This window comes from Diadema antillarum, unplaced genomic scaffold, assembly GCF_040938485.1.
Source record: "Diadema antillarum isolate AM-2024a unplaced genomic scaffold, OU_Dant_1.0 seq00000445_RagTag, whole genome shotgun sequence".
In the NCBI taxonomy this organism is placed as follows: domain Eukaryota; kingdom Metazoa; phylum Echinodermata; class Echinoidea; order Diadematoida; family Diadematidae; genus Diadema; species Diadema antillarum.
The window spans coordinates 1737135-1758289 of NW_027271419.1; the positions used below are offsets into that span (position 1 = coordinate 1737135).

A 21155-nucleotide genomic window follows, 5' to 3' on the forward strand; every position below is an offset into this window, starting at 1 on the left:
CTTGACATGATTCGAGGTGAGATACCACCACAGACATTTGTTATTACAAGTTCAATGATGATTAGATTTTGAGATGCCCAGTGACTTTTCTGTTATTATGTAAGCCATATCTTCCAGAGTAGTTTTATTGTTGCAAGATTTGCTTGTGGACTGATGATATCCCCCAAATCAACAACCCATAAAAAGCATTTTCTCCTGTAAGTAAGCCAAATGAATTGTATATTGTCTGCAAGGTAAGGAAACTGATAAATTTAGAAAAGGGATGATACTTGTTTGACATTCTGTTTGTGTGATTCTTGGTCATAACAATAATCGCTTACAAAATTGTCTTTTAAGTCTTGATTTGTAAAAAAAGGAAAGAAAAAAGGAACAAGTATTCAAGTTGAAACAGAATTACAGCATGGTAACAGGTGTAGACAGTATTGAACTAAAGGGTGACTTGGCAAATATTGAAACTTTTCCAAGAGTAGAGCATTGAAGTTTTATGAAAACAATCTTTTGGTCCTCGGGAATACATTATTTGGACTCATTTAAGCTATCTTTTGAACTTGCAAAGAATATTCAATGGTGATTTACTAAATCCCAGTATATTTGGCAAGTGCTTTGCTGAAAGTATCATTACGATCGGACAAAATATCTAACTTTGCTTACTGATCAAAACTTGTGCTTTTAACAGTCATGCCATGGCATTTGGGTCATCCATAGCTTTTAAAGTTGTATTCACTGTTTTTCTTACATTTGTGTCTTCCTTTTTTTAATACACGAAGCTGCACATTTGAATAAATGGACTATGAGGTGTGCTGTGTGTATTAAAAGATAGTGCACATGAATCAGGCCATTTGTTTTTATTTTCGACCAAGTGGGCCCTAATCATTAAAAAAATGTAATTATCTCCATTTGACTTATGGAGTTTTATGACTTTGTGAACAGAGACTAGCTTTCATAATGTTCTGTTAGTATTCTGTTTTAGCAAAATTATGACAAATGACATACATGTGTAATTTGTCTGATTGCAGCTTTTTCATTTCACTTAGTGTTGGCACATGAATCCTTTTGGTTGAGAAAATTAAATGATACCGGTCAATTTGGAGTTGATTCCAAATAAGGACACTTTGTAGAATGATGAATACAGTGTGGAAAAAGGAGAACAAAATTTTGCAAGACATTGTACATAGTTTTCTAATGAAATAAATTTGTTGAAACAACTTTAAGTGGATGATGTCTCATTGTGCAATTAATACTAGTACTGGAAAATATAAGTGATTTTTTTTTTGATAAAAAAATAAATGTGATGTGCAAAAATATATGCTTATATGATTTTTATTTTATACATTTTTCTGTTGGTTTAAAAAACTGCTGTCTTTTGATTCGAAAAAAAAAAATGGAGCTGATTTGCTCTGAAGTATGCAGTGGTTGTGGAAGTTCAAAATGGGGAAGGGATGAGCGTAGCTGTTTGAACTCCTGAATCAAGCCCATTGAACTTCTGAACTTAAGACACGATGAGTAGTCAACTGATTGGGCTGATGGGGAGGACCACAAATGACAAAATTAGCAGCAATCATGAGACCTCCTTGCACTTTTTCCCAGTTTAATAAAATAAGGCTGAGCATTTATCTTTACTGCTCATGATAAACTTTGAGTTAAGGAATTTTCTATGTCAATAATAATCAAAACATCACCTAGTTATTTACTGCTTTCTTTCTGGAAATTCCAGTAGTCTGCAAGTTTAAGTTTTGTACACAGTGCAAAATTTAGCAGCACATATAAAGTATAAGAAAAATGTATCTTCTGCTCGAAATTTTCATTGATGCATGTGTAAACTTGTCTCTCCATGGCTGCATAATACTTGTGCTTTTTGATGGAAACCCTTAAGTGTGTGCAGGACTTGACTCAAATGCTCCTCTACAATGTGCTGGGGTTTGTATACTGATATTTTTTTTATTCACATGATATGCACTTAGCTCTTTCTTCCATAATGTTAGAAAGTCAGTGTGATTTTTTATAGGTTGGTGATTCCAAGAGGCTTGACTTCCTCAACTGAACAACCGTGTACAGTTACAAGTAATTTATAAAAGGAAATGGGGGGAGGGGAGGCAAATGTTACATTATTAATAATCATCATATATGGCCGTCACCCCTAAAATGATACATTACTTTGGGCAAGGCTGGTGTTTGATTTGCAGGAAACAGTGTCTTAATATATAGGTTCAGCATGATTTGTCCATCTCATAAAGCAGGAAATCAGGACAAAAATGGGTTATGTCTTCATTTTGTGGTAAAATGGCCTCATGCTAGCTTGACCTTCACCTCAGGCACAACTTTCCTTTTCTTTTCGACCAGTCTTACCTCTTACCCTTACAAAGTGGAGAGGGGACTTATAAAGGGATCCAAATGTTTTTAAATATCCATCGATCAAAAGTATCAAATTTACTTCTAGACTATCCCGAGAAACAACTTTGTGAACTAGTAATCCAAAATGATATCCTAATTGCAATCACAATGCTGTCAAAGCTTACTTCCTCGGGTCACATGAAAAGGTCAAAAAATTCACCAGCAATACTTGCCTTTGTCTCATCATTGCAAACTCTTCAATGCAACAATAGATATCCTTATGAATGCACCTTTTGAGGTTAAGACATGGGGGAAAATAAGAAGAAAGAGGCAAAGAATAATTCACAAGAAATACTGATGTACATAACATCCAACTCTGGCATGAACCCAACCAGAAGTACTTGTCACAGCCACTTTCTGAAGTGTGTTTGAACAGACCACTGACTGCATATTTAACATTCTCAAGCTTCTTATTTGCAAGAAGTAAAGTCCTGTAGAAGTTTGCTTGCAAATTCTAGCTGGGACTTGAACCAAGGACCTCTCTCATCTGATGAAGTCATGTACTGCATAGCGACAGATCTTAATTGTGATCCAAAGCTGAAAACAAATTTGTTTTCTTATGTTTTCATTTAATATCCATTTTTGTTGTCCTTTTTTTCTGTAATAGACTTTAAAGCTAGGTTTCTGAATTGGCAGCAATACTGATATAGATATTGTTTTAACTTGTATCACTGGTTTCCAAGCTTGGTAGTGTTTGTGTGAATGTGTGTGTGTGTGTGGGGGGGGGGGGGGGGGGGAGGGGGGGGGGGTGCGCTTGAAATTGGGCGCAATGCCTCCGAGCTGGAGTGAACAGGTATTTCTGCAGCTGTTTTGGACGATGAACCATCACTGATAGCCCAATGGCCTAGGTCTATAAAAGAGGTATCAATAGTCATGTGGTCACCTCAACTAACCTCTTTCCAAGCACCTCCAGCTTGAGACCGGGAGCAAAGGGAAATGAGCGATTATGTTGCCTTTATTTTAAGAGCCAAAGTCGCACATATATAGTTCTTCCTTCCAGGACATTTGGAGATCTCTGTTATAAGAAAAGGTTGATGTGTGAGTGCAACGACCTTGCTGGCAGGATGCCAAGAAACACACTTCCTTTATTTTCACTCTGGTCTTATATTTTTTTTTTGACACCTTGCATTGAAACTGCTCCACTGGAGAGTGAGTACCCTAACCTCTGTTTGTCCAGGGAGGTGAGACAAACCAAGGGGCTTCAATTGGTCAAATAGAACAGCTTTCTTGAAAAAAGAATACTTTGGATACAGGTCATGTACACCAAAACTTCATAAAAAGAGGTTGGATGTAACAAAACCCTCTTATAACAACTTCAAGGATGATTTTACAGGTCCAAACTCCTGATATATCTAAGTTTTTGTACCCTGACATACCAGTAGTGAGAAAACCTATCATAATAGGTAAGTGTCAAGGTGTTTAGGTTGTCCTCATAATGAGGTTTCCCTTTAAACATCTACAATGCCATACTTCATGTAAATGTCACACACACATGTAAACAAACATATAAAGCCCTGGAGAAGTCTCTGCAGAGGTTTATCATTTCAACATAATTTTTATGTTTGTTTAATTGTTTGTTTTTATAGTTACCAATATTCTGAACCCTTTTAATCAGGCGCTTAATAGTGTGACAGAATATAGCGTGTGACTGAAGCCTAATTTTTTCTGGCAGTCCAGTCCCTTTATCAAGCTAAATCATCCTACCAACACAATTTAGAGTTAATCTTTAAAAAAAGCAACAAAAATGGAATCTTTATAAATGTCCCAGCTGTGGTTGAGGGTGAGATGTTTTGCTATCGCTTGCCAACCCATCATCACGGCCCATTACTACGCAACACAGTGACTCGGCACGGCAGAACATCTCTAATTGGTCGTGTCCTGAGCCGAGACACTATTTGCGTAACATTACTAACGGTAGGCCTACCAGGCAGATCTGCGCATCCGTCACGTCGGCTGTGGCGCGTCATGTGACTCAGCAGTCCGCGCTCACGCAGCCTCCGGCTCCCGCCACGCTTCTCGCTAAAGAGTGCTGCGGCTGACCTCGCTCAAATCAGAAAGTTCAAGGGCAAAATGAGGCGTCCAAATGAGATACAACGTACACTCACAGTTTGTCAGGACTAAAAAAAGCTTCAAAACGAGAGTTCCCGAGGCGTATGTACCAATCAGCCAACTTGATAGCTGACAATAAAAGTGAATGGCTAGATAAAACATCCTCTTACAACAAAGGCCATAATGTTATTTTTAAAATATTGGCAAGTGAGATACAGACTACTTCATTAAAAAAAAGAAAAATTGCCTGATTATCATCATGTTGCACGGATGTTGTAAATATGGAAACCATCCGACTATTGCTCAAGTCCTAAAAAAGTAAATTTCTACACAAAACCACCACCTATTTTAAGTCTTCTGTCAATTAGAACTCTTGCAAAGAGCATGGTAAAATTCTGGTAAAGTGGTCAAACACACACACACACAGAATGATCAAATGTTAATGCTTCTCGTTCACCCAGTCTTTCGCGCGCTGGACAAGGTCCAGTGTGCTCTATAGCTCTGCACAATCTCGCACTTTAAAGGGCCTTTCCATCAATGGGAGCGTCATTCGCCCGAAGAAGCCAATTGAGAATTGGCGAAATGTCGCAACAAGTGAGTTTAATTCCAGTTTTTTTATTCACCTAATTATTGATCACACACACGCACACAATCAAAAACAAAACAAAAAACAGCTGACATCTGCTTTGATGGCGATTGTAGGAGGGAGATAACCCAAAGAAGAAGAAAAACATGGGATCATCTAGAGATAGCAGCATATTTCTTTTTATGGCCACGCTCCTGACGAATAAACTGTCATCACCTGGGATTGCCCCCTACGTGGTTCCTGAGATTGAGGAGCGTGCTGGATTCCACACGATACCTGCTGTTTCCATTCATTATGCTCACATTTCCATTCACTGCTGGAGACATCCATTACTCACCTCCAGTAAATTACATTATACACTCCATATCAGCCCTTGAGTCTTCCTGTTTAAAAAATCATGTCTGCATAAAAGTGTATAGTGTAAAGCCTTCAACCTATATTAAAAGTAGAATGATAAGCCACTGGCTGTTCTAGTTTAAAAATTATACATCTCTCAGGGCTGCCACCCTCATGCAGATCTAAGTTAATATGCATAGTACAACGCATTAGGTATTATTTTGAAGGCTGAATCATATTTCAGCTTTAAAATAAAACCTGTACTTTATTCATGCTAAATCAATACTACCAAATATATACCACCAAAAGCATTAAAAAAAAATCTTTTTAAAGAAACCATTTGAACTTTCCACATATTTTCATACCTTTATCAAATTTACTGTTCTGAAAAAGAAAATGCTTGCCAAGAGCATGACCTACATTGGAACAAGCAATGCAAGCACAAGTTATTACCATCGGTAAATAATGGGAATCACATTATAATAATTCATGGATGCTTCTTTCAGGTACACTGGGCAATTTGTTGGTCCTGCTTTCTTGGAACAGCAGTTTATACTTGTAATCTTTAGTTTTTAAAGGGAAATTTCCCCAACAAATACAGTAGGCGGATTCAGCAAAAACAGTTTCCAAAGATAAGTGGAAACACTCAATTTTAGTTTGAGGAAATTTGGAGAGTTCGTTCAAAAGTCAAGAATTTCCATAGCTGTGAATCATATCAGTGTGCAAAGAAATAAAGTTATTTGATATTATAACGCTACATGAGAAAATTTTGGCATTTGCTTGCCTTGATATCTTCTAATTATTTCTGGTTTTTCGAGAGCAAAAAGGCAGTCTTTTAATCTGTCACAAGATACTGACTCATATTTGCTGTTATTTTTTTTTTCTTTCTTTCTGGCGGATGTATCAGACCACATTTAGGGAAATGTCTCCATGCCAAGATATGATGTCACATTTCTTCTTAATACCAGGGGTAATACCAGGGGTAATACCAGGGGTATTGTCCCAGATTTCCTCCCCAGTGGTTTCATATTACTGGTATAATCACATTTTAAAGTTCTGTCATTGTTTTACTGCCACATGTATGAAAAACAAAACAAAACAAAACAACAACAACAACACAATAGTTAATACATTAAGCAACATTTCTTCCTAATACCAGGGCGGGAGTATTATCATGGATATTCTAAACAATGGTTTCACATAGCTATATTTGTTTAACTGGTTCAACCAGATTTCACATGTTTGTAGTTGGTTTTTAATTCCTATGGGTATCAGGCATATTTACCATTTAAACTTACAGCAGTCCAGACTTTGGGGTAATTATCCTAGCTGGCTAGAGTAGAATTTGGCAAAGTTACCATGACACTATCGGAGCAACATTTTGAGGGGAGAGTTTTAACAGGCAGGGTAAAAAAAAGATTACCCGGACACTACCTGGCCATTGTCATGGTAACTCTAGTTTAGGAGGCTCCATTTAAGATTGGGATTTAAATAGCTGTGAGTAAATAAACTTAACATTAAAAATGAAGCATCTTTTAATACACATCATTGATAATCAATTCACATATTTTCAATGACTTAAACAATTTGCTGCCAAAGTCACATCTGTTGCCTGTGGTTGCACGCAAAAACAGCTGGATATGCTCCTGCAATTAAAGGACACAAGTGATTTCCAATGAATATGCTGCATCATTTGTACTTTTGTGCCAGAAAAAGAACAAAATCCACTGCTTGGCCTTGTCTGCATACAGCTGTATTTGTGTGGGAAATAAGTACTGTGCACATACATGTAAATTCCTATTAATCAAATAAAAAAAAAACAATGAATAAGTTTTTAGTGTATTTGAAGAAAATTACAGAGCAATGTTTGGCATCTGGTACAAACAGGGCTGCCAATATTCACATATGTATACATAGAAATTCATGGAGGCATCAAAAAGTTTAGTTTTCATGGAGACAAATACTTGTGTCCTAATGGTACATTACATATTGTATATGGATACATGATGTTTCACTGATAACTTCTGGCTTTATCATTATCCTTTTACCAACACATGGAGAAATTAGTCAGGTTTTGAGAGTATCTGGAAAACAAAGACTGTACACTGTAAAATCTTAAGGTGACAATATAGTCTGACACTTCATATTTTGCAACAATATTGTAGCATACTTGCTCAAGTTCTCATACCACTTTCAGGAAAAAACTGGAAATTGAAATGTTTCATTTGCATTGTCCAGGACTTTTCCATCAATTATCACAATACACTGTATGTTTTGCAGTGGCATGGAGCTATTTTTTCTTCTTCTTCCACATGGCACACAGCTGAGATTAGAACCAAGCCATTTGCTGGCAACTTCCACTGCCAAAACGACTTGATTAATTTCTTCCCCTTCGTGAGCTCAAGAAGGCATCAAAATTAGAAGGCAAGGTAAAGCTGTGACATAAGACTGTATCACGAGGTCAGGTAACAAGAACAGCAATTAGCCATCACGTTAACACTTATTTACAATCTAAACTCATTTGCATGTAAAGAGAGTGGCATGGTACTATCATGACTGCCATAGATTTTATTAAAAATTTCTAATCATTTTCTTTCATAAGATATTCCATGGGAAAAATGTATTTTGTAGCTGATCAGTTATTACTAAAATTTTGAATTGTCCTTCAACTCTCAATAGACATTAGATTGAATTTTGAACTATAAGTTAATCTTCACTTTTTTAGGTTTGAATTCAATTCTTTGTGAAACATCTTCGCCGAACATGAGACACAAGTCATCAGGACTCACTTTGAATGCCAGTGTTGCAGAAGAACAGAAGAAAGAAAAAAAAATCTACCGTCTTATGGTGCCTTGGAGGATCTTAATCCAAAGACGTTGTCAATATGAATCATTCCATGAAAACACACCTGATGAGTGTACATCAGTCATTTACTCATTTAGTGATTCCTCTTTTGGGGCTTTTGCTTTTAAATCTCTTCTCATTGGGCCAGGGGGCTTTCCTGGGATAACAACTCCTGGAAAACAGTGTAGAACTAATCCATGTTTTCCTGTCTCTTTTTTAAAACACACCAGGTAATGTACCATGTCACAATGCTTACCCAACGTCTTTTGACTATCAAATATCAATGAAACACTGACTTTTATATTAAATGTTGTTGTTCACTCAGTGCAGTACCTTAATCAAGATATTCAATAATTTCATAATTCAATAACTGTACACAGGGGTACCTCATTGTAATGAGCTGTTTGGGACCATTAAAACTTTGTTATTCTGGTTGTCTCATCATCTCAGGAATAAAAACAAAAGAACATCATTTCATAGATATCAGGTATTATGTTTAAATATATAACTTCATTATAATGAGGTTTCACTGTATGAAAATGTTTTATGAATCCATTCAATCCTAAACAGACTAATATTAACTTTTTTTCTCATTGTTATTCCTTCCTTTCTGTTTTGTTCTCTTTTCTAGTGTTATTTTTCTTGTTTCTTTGCAGTCAGAAACAGTACTTTCAAATCTGAACTTGATATCTACGATATCATGCAAAAGAAATTGAAAGATGTAAGGATAAGGGTTTTATGTTGTCACTTCTTGAAGTTTCAGTTCTCAATAAGTTCTCAAAGTTCAGGTTACTGGTGCATGTACATATGTGAGGGGCGACAACGGTTTCAGGTAAAAGTCGGGCATTTTGAAAATTCATTTTTTCACTGAATCACATTGCCCATTCAAAGCTTTGCATTGATATAAAACACTTGTATTCTTCGGCACCATAAGTGGGCATGGAAAGCGAAATAAAATGCACTTTTTAAGTTGTTAGTCTGACAAAATTGCGAGAAAACGGGCTTTGAAGATTCACCTCTTTCTCAAAGACAATGTCCGAGCGGCGATGCGAGGTGAGAATCACCCATCCGTACGATGGTGCCAATCGATGTTAAGCTCCGCCTCTAGCAACCACATCTCCTTCTGATTGGCTCACTGAGAGAGTCAAATTTCCCGGGCACCCTTCCTAGGAGCTCAGCGTACGGAGCCGAAAAACAATGCGGTTCCCTCGGGTTTGTTTATCAGTACGTCTTTTAAGATGGCGGATACGATAACTGCACGTATAGTGCATCTGTATATGGTACACGCATTACGCAATGGCATCCACACGCCATGACCATGTGCATGTAACAGGAGTGGGTGACGAATCCACACATTTACAAATCGCGTTTTCATCGCTGGGGGTATTGGCGCGGCGTTCGAAAGAAGCTCGAAACTGACGAGTGCGATCCAACATAGCGTGCTTAAAATTCCATTTTCAATAGGAAAAACGTAGTCTTATGCTTTGAAATTTAGTGTAGATGTAGAAAACATATCAAAGATTCGATTTCTGCAAAAAACCCAAATCGCCAAAAATAATGGTAAAGATCTTTGTACCCCGCCTAGGAGGGAATTTGCTCTTGCAACTTTTGCCTGAAATCGTTGTCGCGGGTCACATATGTGCAACAAAGAAGAAAGGGTGTGTCATCTGACAGCTTCAGGGACACCACAAACAGGGAGTAGACTGATCACATGATAAGCTTTGCAAAGTTTCAGCTGCATGCTTTCAGACTCCACAAACTTTGAGAAGATTTGTGTGGGATCAGGAAATTTCCCCAGTTTGAGTGGGAGTTTCTTGAGAAGTTTGGTGAGCAGTCTACGGGAAGTTTGGAGTCACAATTCATGGCAAAACTTCAAGAACTTAAATTTTGAGAAGTTTCGCCAGTGTCTCTAAGGCCATTGTAATTCTAGATACAACTTACAACAGGGGCGGATCCACAAATTCCGTAAGGGTGGGGGGGGGGGCGCCTTTACAAAATGAAAGGGGAGCATGCCTGCTGTGCTCCCCTCTGGATCCGCCACTGCAACTACCGTAGATAATTATTTCAGAATAAGTAACAAGATACCTGAACAGTCTGAAAGCAGACGAAGCCAAATCCAAGGAAGGGAAGCACACGGGCAGGAGTAGGAAGCAGCCGTTGAAATCAGAGAGACAACCTGCCATGGAATGAACTGTGTATTTTGTCCTTGTGACATCACACCAAGGCGATGACAGCCAGTTGTCAAGCTGGCAATGCAATACTCACTTCAAGACGCCGCTGGGGGATGTATATCTATCACATGCTTCTTCATCTCAGTCGGCAAGTCTGTCAAAATTTCCCTAGACGCAGCTAGACTAGCTTCTTGTAGCCTCAAATGTTTGTTTATACTTTGGGGGCATTGCATGATTTTTTTTTCCTCCAAAGTTTTCTGTCATTCATATGATGATGAGATTAAAAATTTCAAGGGGGGGGGGGGAGATAAATCTACTCGTAATATATAAACTTGACAGCATTCTAGATTTTTTCTGCCCCACATACCAAAATCTACACGTATGTATGTTGCACTACAGTTGTAGCAGATGTGGCCTCCACAAAATATCTTATAATAGAGGTTAAAATCTGTGCCTAGGGTTGTTCTCGTGTTCAGAATACAACTAGCCAATGGTGTAACTTCTCCAAAAGATGAGTATCTTCACAATAACTATTTTCAGTACAAATGGTACTAAGATGTAAATGAGAGAGCTTGTAATAGAGTGCTGTTTCCTTTCTCTGTCAGACAGATTTCAAAAGGAACTTAGAAATTGAGGCAGTAATCTCTTAAATGTTAAAAAATCACCCTTTGGCCTCCCTTCTTGAAAAGAAAATAGTAATCTAAACAATATCTTTTTTTTTCTTCCACAGAGTGCCATTTGGGTCATATATCACAATCACAGCCTTAATACAAGAAACAGAGCACATTGCATGTGGCTGGGCCAACGAATAGAAACAAGCACAGAACACTCAACATTCAAAAAATTGTCAGTGTGTGTCGTTAGGGTTTACTGGAAGCTTGTACTCTGGAAAATAGAATCAAAGGACCTTCGCTGGATAAAAGCCACAAATCCCTGACAAGATGGTTGTTCGTAAGAATGCATAATAATTTGCGAAAACATAAGGTCTGCTGACAATCAAAAATACAGTGTAAGTCTAAATGGATCATGAAGCAAAAGGTCAAAGACTTAAATAGCCAGAAGTTAATGAACCAGTTATAGCACTCTGCTTTGATACAGGCTTTGTCTACAGGGATTAATATGGGTTAATGAGTCAACATCAACTGCCATGAAATACCCCTAGCAACACAAGTTTGCTCAGTCAACTTTCAGCTCTCACAATTCAACAGACACACGAGTAATGAAAATTAACCCCATTCTGTTTTGTAACACCATTCTGTTTTAATAAACGAAAACAGAAAAACTGACCAGAAATGAATACTATTTATTAGTGGATTTTTTTTTCCACTAATAAATACCATTCTGTTTTGTAACACCAATCAATTTGTGGCATTTGACCTTTATTCAGTCTCACTGCCATGAAAAATCATGATGTTGTGCTCACCACTTGAAAGTTCATGCATTTGTGTGTGTGTATGTGTGTGTGTGTGTGTGTGTGTGTGTGTGCATGTGTGTGCATATATGTCATTTCTCTTATAAAAACGAGGTATGATTTGGTAAAAAGAATCAAATATATCGTACTGTATGTTTGAAAAATGATTTAGCAGCACAAGAAAGAAGAATACAGCTGCTTTCTTTTTTGTTGGTGGATGTATTAATTTTATTGTTAATATGGATTTCACATTGAATGAAGCTCAAATAAAGAATATTATAAAACAAAAAAAAATACACGCGTGTGCATGTTGCTATTAGGAAGATATTAAAAATGTTTGTAAAGGAAGGGACCACAGGACTTGTTACAGTGTTAAAGGGGATGTCTAGTAACTGATCAGTGGGAATCAGTGGGAATGCTGGGGGATAATTGTTCCAATCCTTGTGGGATTCATTTAAGAGTACATTATAAATTCTATTGCTGTGCAAAAATTATTTGCTTCAGAATGGTCTCATATTCAAGTAATGTGCAGTTCAATGTTTTCAGGTTAGCATGACTGTACAGTGTCGAGGCGATTGTTAACAGCCCGACACTGAACAGTCATGCTTACCTGGAAACATTGAACTGCACATTACTTGAATATGAGACCGATCTGAAGCAAATAATTTTCACACAACAATAGATATCGTCGCTGGGGTGACAAGACCTTGTATCTGCAATTTTGGTGAAAATGACTTTTTTGGATTAATAGTCAAATAATGGGTTCAGTGATATCCTGTCCAAATCCCAAATGTCTTACTCGACAAATGAAGCCACCACGGCATGTCAAAGGAAAGGCTATTCCATTCGCTATAGTGCTTTGGCCGCCATGTTTTTTAGCTCTCCTGAACATTTGACATTTTGTAGATCAATACGAGGTCTTGTAGCCCAGCGACGATATATAATGTACTCTTAAATGAATCCCACAAGGATTGGAACAATCACCCCCCAGCATTCCCACTGATTCCCACTGAACAGTTACAAGCCATCCCCTTTAAAATGTAATTCCCCACAAAAGAACAAGGCAATGAGGATATACTGTGCTCTGCCTAGAAGCATACTGTATACGCTATAATTTTCGCGTACATAAATTTTCGCGAACTGCCGCTGTCACACATTTTCGCGAGTGGTTAAATTCGCGATTGGGGGACCAGAGAAAATATGAAGTGGCAAAGAAAGTGTGAATTTTCAACTTACTAGCAAATAAGAATGATACTAGTGATACACTGCATGATAAAAACTTACCAAACTCTGCGAACTAGTAAGTTAGAATTCAACATTTTTGAAGTGGTTAAGTCCATAGCGCTAGATTTCTGACGAGTGGTCCCCTTGCGATAATGGATTGGCTCTCTACAGTATTCGTAAGTAGACATGGACGTGCGTAAACAAGCTTAGCCAGTATGGTCTGTTCGGTAAGCCATGACATGGTATACAGTACTGAAATGTTCGTATCATCAAGGCAAGGGATTCATTTTGGAAGGTAATATTTTCGCGTGTTGTTAATTTCGCGAATAGCTCCCAACTCGCGAAATTCGCGAAAATAAAACCCCCGCGAAATATATAGCGTATACAGTAACTGAGCACTGCTGCAAGGGAGCTTAAACCAGGGACCTCCTGCTTGACAGACAGTTCATGGTTTTATGCACTTTAAATGTTGCTTTAACATCTTATCTAATGAGATGTGTAGTTGAATGAAACAGATATATATGAAACATGAGAAATACTACAGGTAATGAACTTGTTACATTTCCTACAATCTTTTAAATCATTGTGACACTATAAATTTGAACTCTTTGTCCATCACACATAAAAAACCGGTTTAAACAATTCGAGAAATGCTATCAAACTTTGCATAGAGATTTTTAATGACTAGTCCATTTTCCTTGCAACTTTTTTTGACTAAAATCTCATCAAAGAGTACTCAAAAAGTCAGACAAGAAAGGTATCAAGATCTAGAGTCTACTACAGCAAATATAATACAATGTAGGACACCTGTCAGTTCTGAGACTTTGACGCCTTACATCTCACATGTACAAATTGGAGATCAAGCTCACAAGATGTCTTGTTTTGAAACTATCTCCTTGTTTTCCAACTGATGGTTTCCATATGTTTATTCAGTATATCAGGCACAGGAAGCATTTCATTTATTCTGGAGATATTAAAATGGCATCAAATTCTGTCTGTCTGTCTCCCCCTTTTTCTCTTTTGCTTGTAAAGCAACCCTGTATTTCCTACTTCAAACTACCTGGTGCCCCGATTTGGAAATTGGGCTACTTCCGCTTTAATCAACATTCCGTGCCCTGAACACAAATTTCCTTGACACAGTTATGAATACACCTGTCATGCATCCAAATAGACACTTTCAGATATATGGTGTATTGTTTCCTAATGTTTTAAGGGACTAAGACTGAGCTTTGAGAAATATTGCTCACACACTCACATCCACTTTTTTTTTCAATAATCTTTATAAATTTGATTTCTATAATTTCACATGACAATCACATTCATCTTGAATGTATCAAAAAACACAATACACTTATAATCAACAATGTTTTATTATCAACCAAAATAAAAAAAAATAAAATAAAACTAGAAATGTCGCTATGGCAACTGGTATGCTTCTGCCATAATGCATGATTCTCCTAATAGGTTTATAGTACATGTGGACAATGTGTGATTACATCACAAAATTGCAAAATATTAAAATGACATATCTTTGTCACAAATGTGTTGAATGTTCACCTTCCTTGACCTAGATTTAACTGGATGAATAAGAAAGCATGTATTTGGGGATTTAAGGACTTTAACTTGACTTTGACCCTTTCATAAGTTTATGCATTTAGTAATTTTCAAGGTATGGAGAAAAAGTGCAATTTCTGTATTGAATAGTAAATTGTTACCATTTTCATCTGGCCTTTGACCCTAAAATTCGTAAGAGAATCACTGTCAGGCAGAACATGCATAAGGATTGTATGTACAATGTACATACTAAGTTTCAAGATAACTTGAGCCACTCCCGAGATATGGAGACAGAAGTTCAGCACTTTCACTTGATCTTTGACCTTTTCACCTTTGACCTTTTTGGCAAAAAAAAAAAAAACCTACCCAGAGAATCTCTATTGGGTCATACATGCATACACCAAGTTAAAAAAAATAATAATCCTGCTGGCAATGCATAAATGTGATAGAAATAGCAAAATTTTGAAGTGTTGCCCTTGACCTTTGACCCCTAACCTTTGACCCCCATGAATCCCAAATTCCCTAGATACTCACTGCCAGTGAGTACATACTATGTTCCATGAAGATACCTTTCAAGAACAATTTCCAAGATACGGAGAAAAAAAATGAAATTTTAAGACTTTTACTTGACCTTTTGACCTTTGACCTCATGACCCAAAACTTCCACGAGAGAATCTTAATTGGGTAATGTATACACTAAGTTTCAAAAAAATATCTTCAGGCATTCCATAGATATGGAGGAAACAGTGAAATTATAAGCATTTGACCGTGACCTTTTGACCTTTGACCTTGAGCATGTGCAACCAAAAGTTGATAGGCACAACTTCACCCCCTAATACCCATACATGCTAAGTTTCATTAGGATACCTCAAAAGGTTTTTTTTAGTTATGCTGTCCACAAAATTCATTACGGACAAACGGACAGATGGACGGACTGACGGACGGAAGGACAGATGGAAGAACGGACGGACAACCCGAAACATAATGCCTCCGACACCACTTCGTGGCGGAGGCATAAAAAAAAGTAGATAAAACCACTCACTCAGATCACACATGGGCCACACCCATCCATCTATCCACACACACACACACACACACACAACTCTCATTTCCAAACCATTGTTGGAGTCAAGCAAAAAAGAAATGTATGAAAAACATGTTGAAATCATGACAACCATATCAACACAGTTAAAATTTATGGCCCATTTCTCTCTCTCTCTCTCTCTCTCTCTCTCTCTCTCTCTTTAGCGGACATGTCAAATTAGAAGACTTTTATGGCAGGGAAATAGGAAGGCATTTATCAAGTGTTGAAAGGAGGAGAGTCATTTAACACTTTAATTTTTAACTGTAAATTTGGGAGGTTGTGTGGTCAGAAGAAATCAAACTTGACAGAAGCTCACCATGGTGCTAATTTGGTCAGCAATGTGTACTCAAGAATTATAAGCTGGTATGTTCTGTGTCTTGTCAATTTGGTGGCAAACCCACTGTGTAGCATGTTGGCCTTGAACAGGAAAGAAGGTTCCATTCTTTCCAGGCATTAGCAAATTAGGTGTTGTATTTCTCTCAGTCACAGGGCAACTAGCATTTTTTTTTTAAAGGCAAGGACCCTACACATCAAAGAGGCAAGTGCTCTTTCACAGGACTCGTACGTACTTCACAGAAAGTTTGTGTTGCCATGAACATGCAGAAAGGTACTAGAAAGCACTTATTTTTGCAGCATGAACTTTTCGCCCATTGCCTCTGGCATATAGTTTAGTTAAAAACTTTCGCATGCATTTTAATTTTGCAAATCCTGGCTCTAATTAGTTTAATACAAGTCAATGGAATGTGTAATTTTCATGAAAAATGAAATTTTGTGGAATTCTTTTCTCTATAATGTTGCCCATAGGACAGGTAATGATGTCATGAACTGTAGTAGTCTTCTTATCCAGGGATGACAGCACGCCAAAACTTTAAAAATTCATAACTTTTGAACTGATTGTCTGATTTTCCTCAAGCTTTTACTAATGTGTTCTATTAATATTGCTGCTTTCACTCAATCTAACTTTATGTAGATTTTGGTCTCCTTTCAATGACCTGTTGCCTTGCTGTCAAAAAGCTATGGGCAAATGAAAATTAGTGTTCTGATTGTAGTCCTTTAAAGTTATTAACTGTGTAATTGCTCACTGCCTTTTACATTGTATTTGCCAGAGCAGGTTTTGGATTCTGCTTGTTTCATACAGTGTAGAGCCAGGCAGAATGTCAAAAGGACCAGCTGAAGGCATCATCTAACGGACTTCCTCAGAGCTCTGAAACCCGTCTAGTGTCATTATGTCTTGTGATTATTGTTGCCCTCTATATGTCATTTCTGCAAAATGACATATAGAGGGCGACATATAAGCATTGAAAATGGTACACAGGGATTTTTTTTTTTCTCTGCTTTCTCCTTGTCTGCTTCAACAATAAAACACAATGATGTGGCTACCTGCTAAAGTGAGAGATTCCAAGGAAAGCAAAATGGTTCAACAAGTATGTCATTGCAGTGATTACAGACATCATCAATAGAAGAGCCACATACACTGTACATACATGTACACAGACATGCATGCACACACACACACACTCACACACACACACACACACAAATGTCGTGAACTGATGAAGGTACTCACAGAATCAGAAGAAACATTACCTCAAACAGATGCAAAGGAATACAAAATATACCAGAACACACTATCAAGAAGAGTGTAAATTTCTAACATCTTACCACTAACATTAAAATGTGGTGCACAGAACACTGTATTGATGTAAACACTACTGTACATTGTGCAATGATATCATGATTAGCATTACTGGAATCACCAGTTTTGTCACATACATAAATCTATCATTATTGCTTAATAAAGGGCATACATGGCTAAATGCAAAGACCTGATACACTTCCAACCATAATGAAGAAAACACGTTAAAAGTTAACAATTACATCTACTCACTGTTTTGCCATATTCTTTGTGAAGATTATTGAAGACATCGATGGCACTGTACGGTCTGTTCTGCCTGTTCAGGTATTTCAGTACTGCACTAGCAGCTGTTGTTTTGTATAAACAGAACAAATATGGAACACTAAAATCATATCAATTTGAAAATCTTATCTAATCAATGGAAACAAAAAGTGGTGCCTGCTGACGACTAACTTACATCAGTTACGGAATTACCAACTACTGTAAAAGTGGAAATTTTCAAAGTGTTGAATTTTTGCGCATTATGCGCATTCTGCGCAACCAGAAACCTGCACGATGATAAAGCAGCCTGTTTTTGCTTGCTCTATGTTCCAGTAGTTCATGTCCTGATTCCGCAAAATCTAAAACATGCGAAGCTCATTTTACCAGCCGAGCGTGAAAAATTACTCATGCAAAAATATCCACTAGTTTTTACAGTAGGTCTATGACTAATTTTGAGTCTGACCTCTCAAGATTTATTTGATTTAATGCTTGGTTTTTGATATGTTGGATAGGATAACATTCTAAAAGTGGCAGAGTGGTCTTGAAGAGAAGGGAAGTGTGGGGTTGATGGAATAAACAGATTATTTACGATTTCTACGAAAAGCAGTGGTGACAGCAATTACGTAACAGTCAACCTAAAATGAGATCGCAGAACAGTCGACCAGAATTATACAGGCACAATCATGCTTGAGATTGCACAATTCACAACGAGTAATTTGAAACGCTGTGAATGTGATTGAAGCCAGTTGTGGATCAAGCGCCACCCCCATGCAATAAACTATGATTGCACGACTACGAGTCACTCTTTCACAGCGCAATTATGCGATCATGCGAGCTGTCAACACTGGTAAAAATGGCAAAGTTTTCCAGCCCGGGAAATTTGTCACGGTGGGCCTGCGCCTGTTAACTCTTTATGTGCCACGTTCACACGTCTGACTCAGTCGACGGCCTGCCAACTTCGCATATTCTGCTCAACAAACAAAGCCGCCAAAACCGATCGATAAATCGCTAATCCCGCGGTACAATCAAAGCGTTTCTCGCGCTTTTGTTCCTCTCACATACGGCTTGCATTCTATGTGGTGATCACTTAACAATGTTAGACTAGTATATACTAAGTAGTCTAACATATGTTAGCTTACTAGTAACTACATTACACCCTACACAAATTGATGCGTATGGGACTTAAAAGCGTAGCACTGTTTCTGTAGACCTTACATTTTCTTACACTGACAAAGTACAACCGAATTCATTGAGCTTTCACCTAAATGAACCATTGGCATACTGTATGTCACGTTGTACGTACCTTCTGCGTCTTTTGCCTTGCTCATATTTGAGGATTCATACAACTGGCGAAATTTAAGTTTTTATGTTCGTGGACCGCGACGGCGTCTCAGGTTTGTTGACATCGAACTTCCCGCACTTACGTACATTGGCACGTACGTGAAGTAAGTCTTAGAACATGAATGATGATTGGCTGGAGTTTCACGAATAATCAGACTGATCTATATGAAACTCTACATGATTGGACAATATCGCTTTCGGTCTGACAAACTTGCTTGAACATGTTTCGCTTGGTGTCACTGTACTCACCAACAAGCAGCGCCACTGCGATCGATGATGTCGAAGTTCAGAAGAAATCCTGAATAGATTTGATTTATCGTCGTGCTGCTTCATTAACTGTGCCTCTTCTACTGCATGGTTATTGTCATACACTATTGACCGCTATTGACACAGTACGGAGAGCACAGCAAGGTAAGTAGACTGTTCTTCACCTATTTATATTTGGTCCTTGTTTTGTTCTCGTTTTCAAAGCTGTGCTACTGAGCGGCACTTGCGCCTGCCGAACCCGGTAACCCTCGGCCGGCCCTCGGCCTTTCGTGCGCGGGCCGGGTGGGATCATCAAGTCACGTTATCGCAGCAGCGACCCCAATACGGACCCAAGGCGCGGCGCTAGGCGTAACGTTAGACAATTAGCAGGCGCCGGAATCGTTGACGTTGTCAAGAGCTTGCTTGGCTTGAGCTGAGCCTGATGAGGCTCTGAAAATGGCTAATAGACCTTGCATGTTATTGTTACATCTAACGTTTAATATGCAGAGTGTTTATTCACAGCTCCTGCTCGCTCCCGGTAGTCATGGTCACTGGTGTAGTTGCAGTCTAGATAATAGATTAATGCCGTAATTAATGCAGAATGGCCTAGCTCATAAATATGATAAAGTTTCCTGTTGTTACGTGAGGAAAAATCCTGCAAGGCTGTTACTCAAGATTTTCAAGTGTTAGTGTTTGTTAAAAAAAGGTCTAATAGGAACACTAACAGAGTTATTTTCATTTTGAGTTGCCTTCTTAAACATATCAACAGCAGCGAGTTCACTAACAACTCTGAACAAGATAATCTTGAATTTCAAGATTGAGATCCTTTGAACCTTTTTAGTTGTTGTACAGTTAGCAGTGGCGGATCCAGGGAGGACCGCAACCGGCGCACGCCCCCCCCCCCCCATTATTTTTTGTTTAAACAAAAGAAATAAGAAAAAAAAATGGGGGGAGGGGTGCGTGCGCCCCCCTGAGTTTAATTTTGTAAACGCGCCCCCTCTTTACGGAATTCCTGGATCTGCCCCTACAGTTAGATCAGTCCGGGAAACCCGCTCATGAGGACCGCTCCCGTGTACGAGGACTGCCCCGCCTCATGAGGACCGCCCCCACGCCTCATGAGGCCTGGGGGGGGGGGGGGGGAACGCCTCATGAGGCCCCCTATTCACTTCTTATTCATCTCACATCTGACGTATAATTTGTCGCAACTTTGCACGGTGATTTTTTGTTACACACATGTCCACTATCCATGATGAAAAGAAGAAAAAATCCTGTCTGTTTTTTTTTTCAAAAATTGAGTTTTAATCAACCTGTAGTCGGATCAGGCCGCTAGGTGCGGCAGTCTTGCATTGTGCGAACACGCTGGCGCCCGTGTTTTGATGGGCGCTCTGCATCGGTTGATTAAAACTCGATTTTTGAAAAAAAAAAACAGACAGGATTTTTTCTTCTTTTCATCATGGATAGTGGACATGTGTGTGTAACAAAAAATCACCGTGCAAAATTGCGACAATTTATACGTCAGATGTGAGATGAATAAGAAGTGAATAGGGGGCCTCATGAGGCATCCCCCCCCCCCCCCCCCCCCCGGGCCTCATGAGGGGTGGGGGCGGTCCTCATGAGGCGGGGCAGTCCTCGTATGCGGGAGCGGTCCTCATGAGCGGGTTTCCGGGACTGAGATACATTGGACACAGAGCAATGAACGTCATATCACAGTAATCAACCGATGCAGAGCGCCCATCAAAACACGGGCGCCAGCGTGTTCGCACAATGCAAGACTGCCGCACCTAGCGGCCTGATCCGACTACAGGTTGATTAAAACTCAATTTTTGAAAAAAAAAACAGACAGGATTTTTTCTTCTTTTCATCATGGATAGTGGACATGTGTGTAACAAAAAATCACCGTGCAAAGTTGCGACAAATTATACGTCAGATGTGAGATGAATAAGAAGTGAATAGGGGGCCTCATGAGGCGTTCCCCCCCCCCCCCCCCGGGCCTCATGAGGGGTGGGGGCGGTCCTCATGAG

The 21155-nt window shown here is 38.7% G+C and overlaps 2 protein-coding genes across 2 annotated transcripts in view; one reads left to right on the plus strand and one right to left on the minus strand.

Annotated features, from left to right (window-relative positions):
- LOC139732742 (homologous-pairing protein 2 homolog) overlaps nucleotides 1-18933 on the minus strand; it is a 53133-nt gene extending 34200 nt beyond the window's left edge. Inside the window, exons 1-2 of the mRNA XM_071643593.1 lie at nucleotides 18851-18933; nucleotides 17539-17633 (exon numbers count right to left, since the gene is read on the minus strand). Of these exons, the coding sequence (XP_071499694.1) occupies nucleotides 17539-17633; nucleotides 18851-18875 (120 nt within the window). The 5' untranslated portion in view covers nucleotides 18876-18933. The remainder of the gene's footprint in view (nucleotides 1-17538; nucleotides 17634-18850) is intronic.
- A 346-nt stretch (nucleotides 18934-19279) lies between these two features.
- LOC139732743 (SWI/SNF-related matrix-associated actin-dependent regulator of chromatin subfamily A-like protein 1) overlaps nucleotides 19280-21155 on the plus strand; it is a 32287-nt gene continuing 30411 nt past the window's right edge. Inside the window, exon 1 of the mRNA XM_071643594.1 lies at nucleotides 19280-19299. The gene's annotated coding sequence lies outside the window, so the exon portion shown is untranslated. The remainder of the gene's footprint in view (nucleotides 19300-21155) is intronic.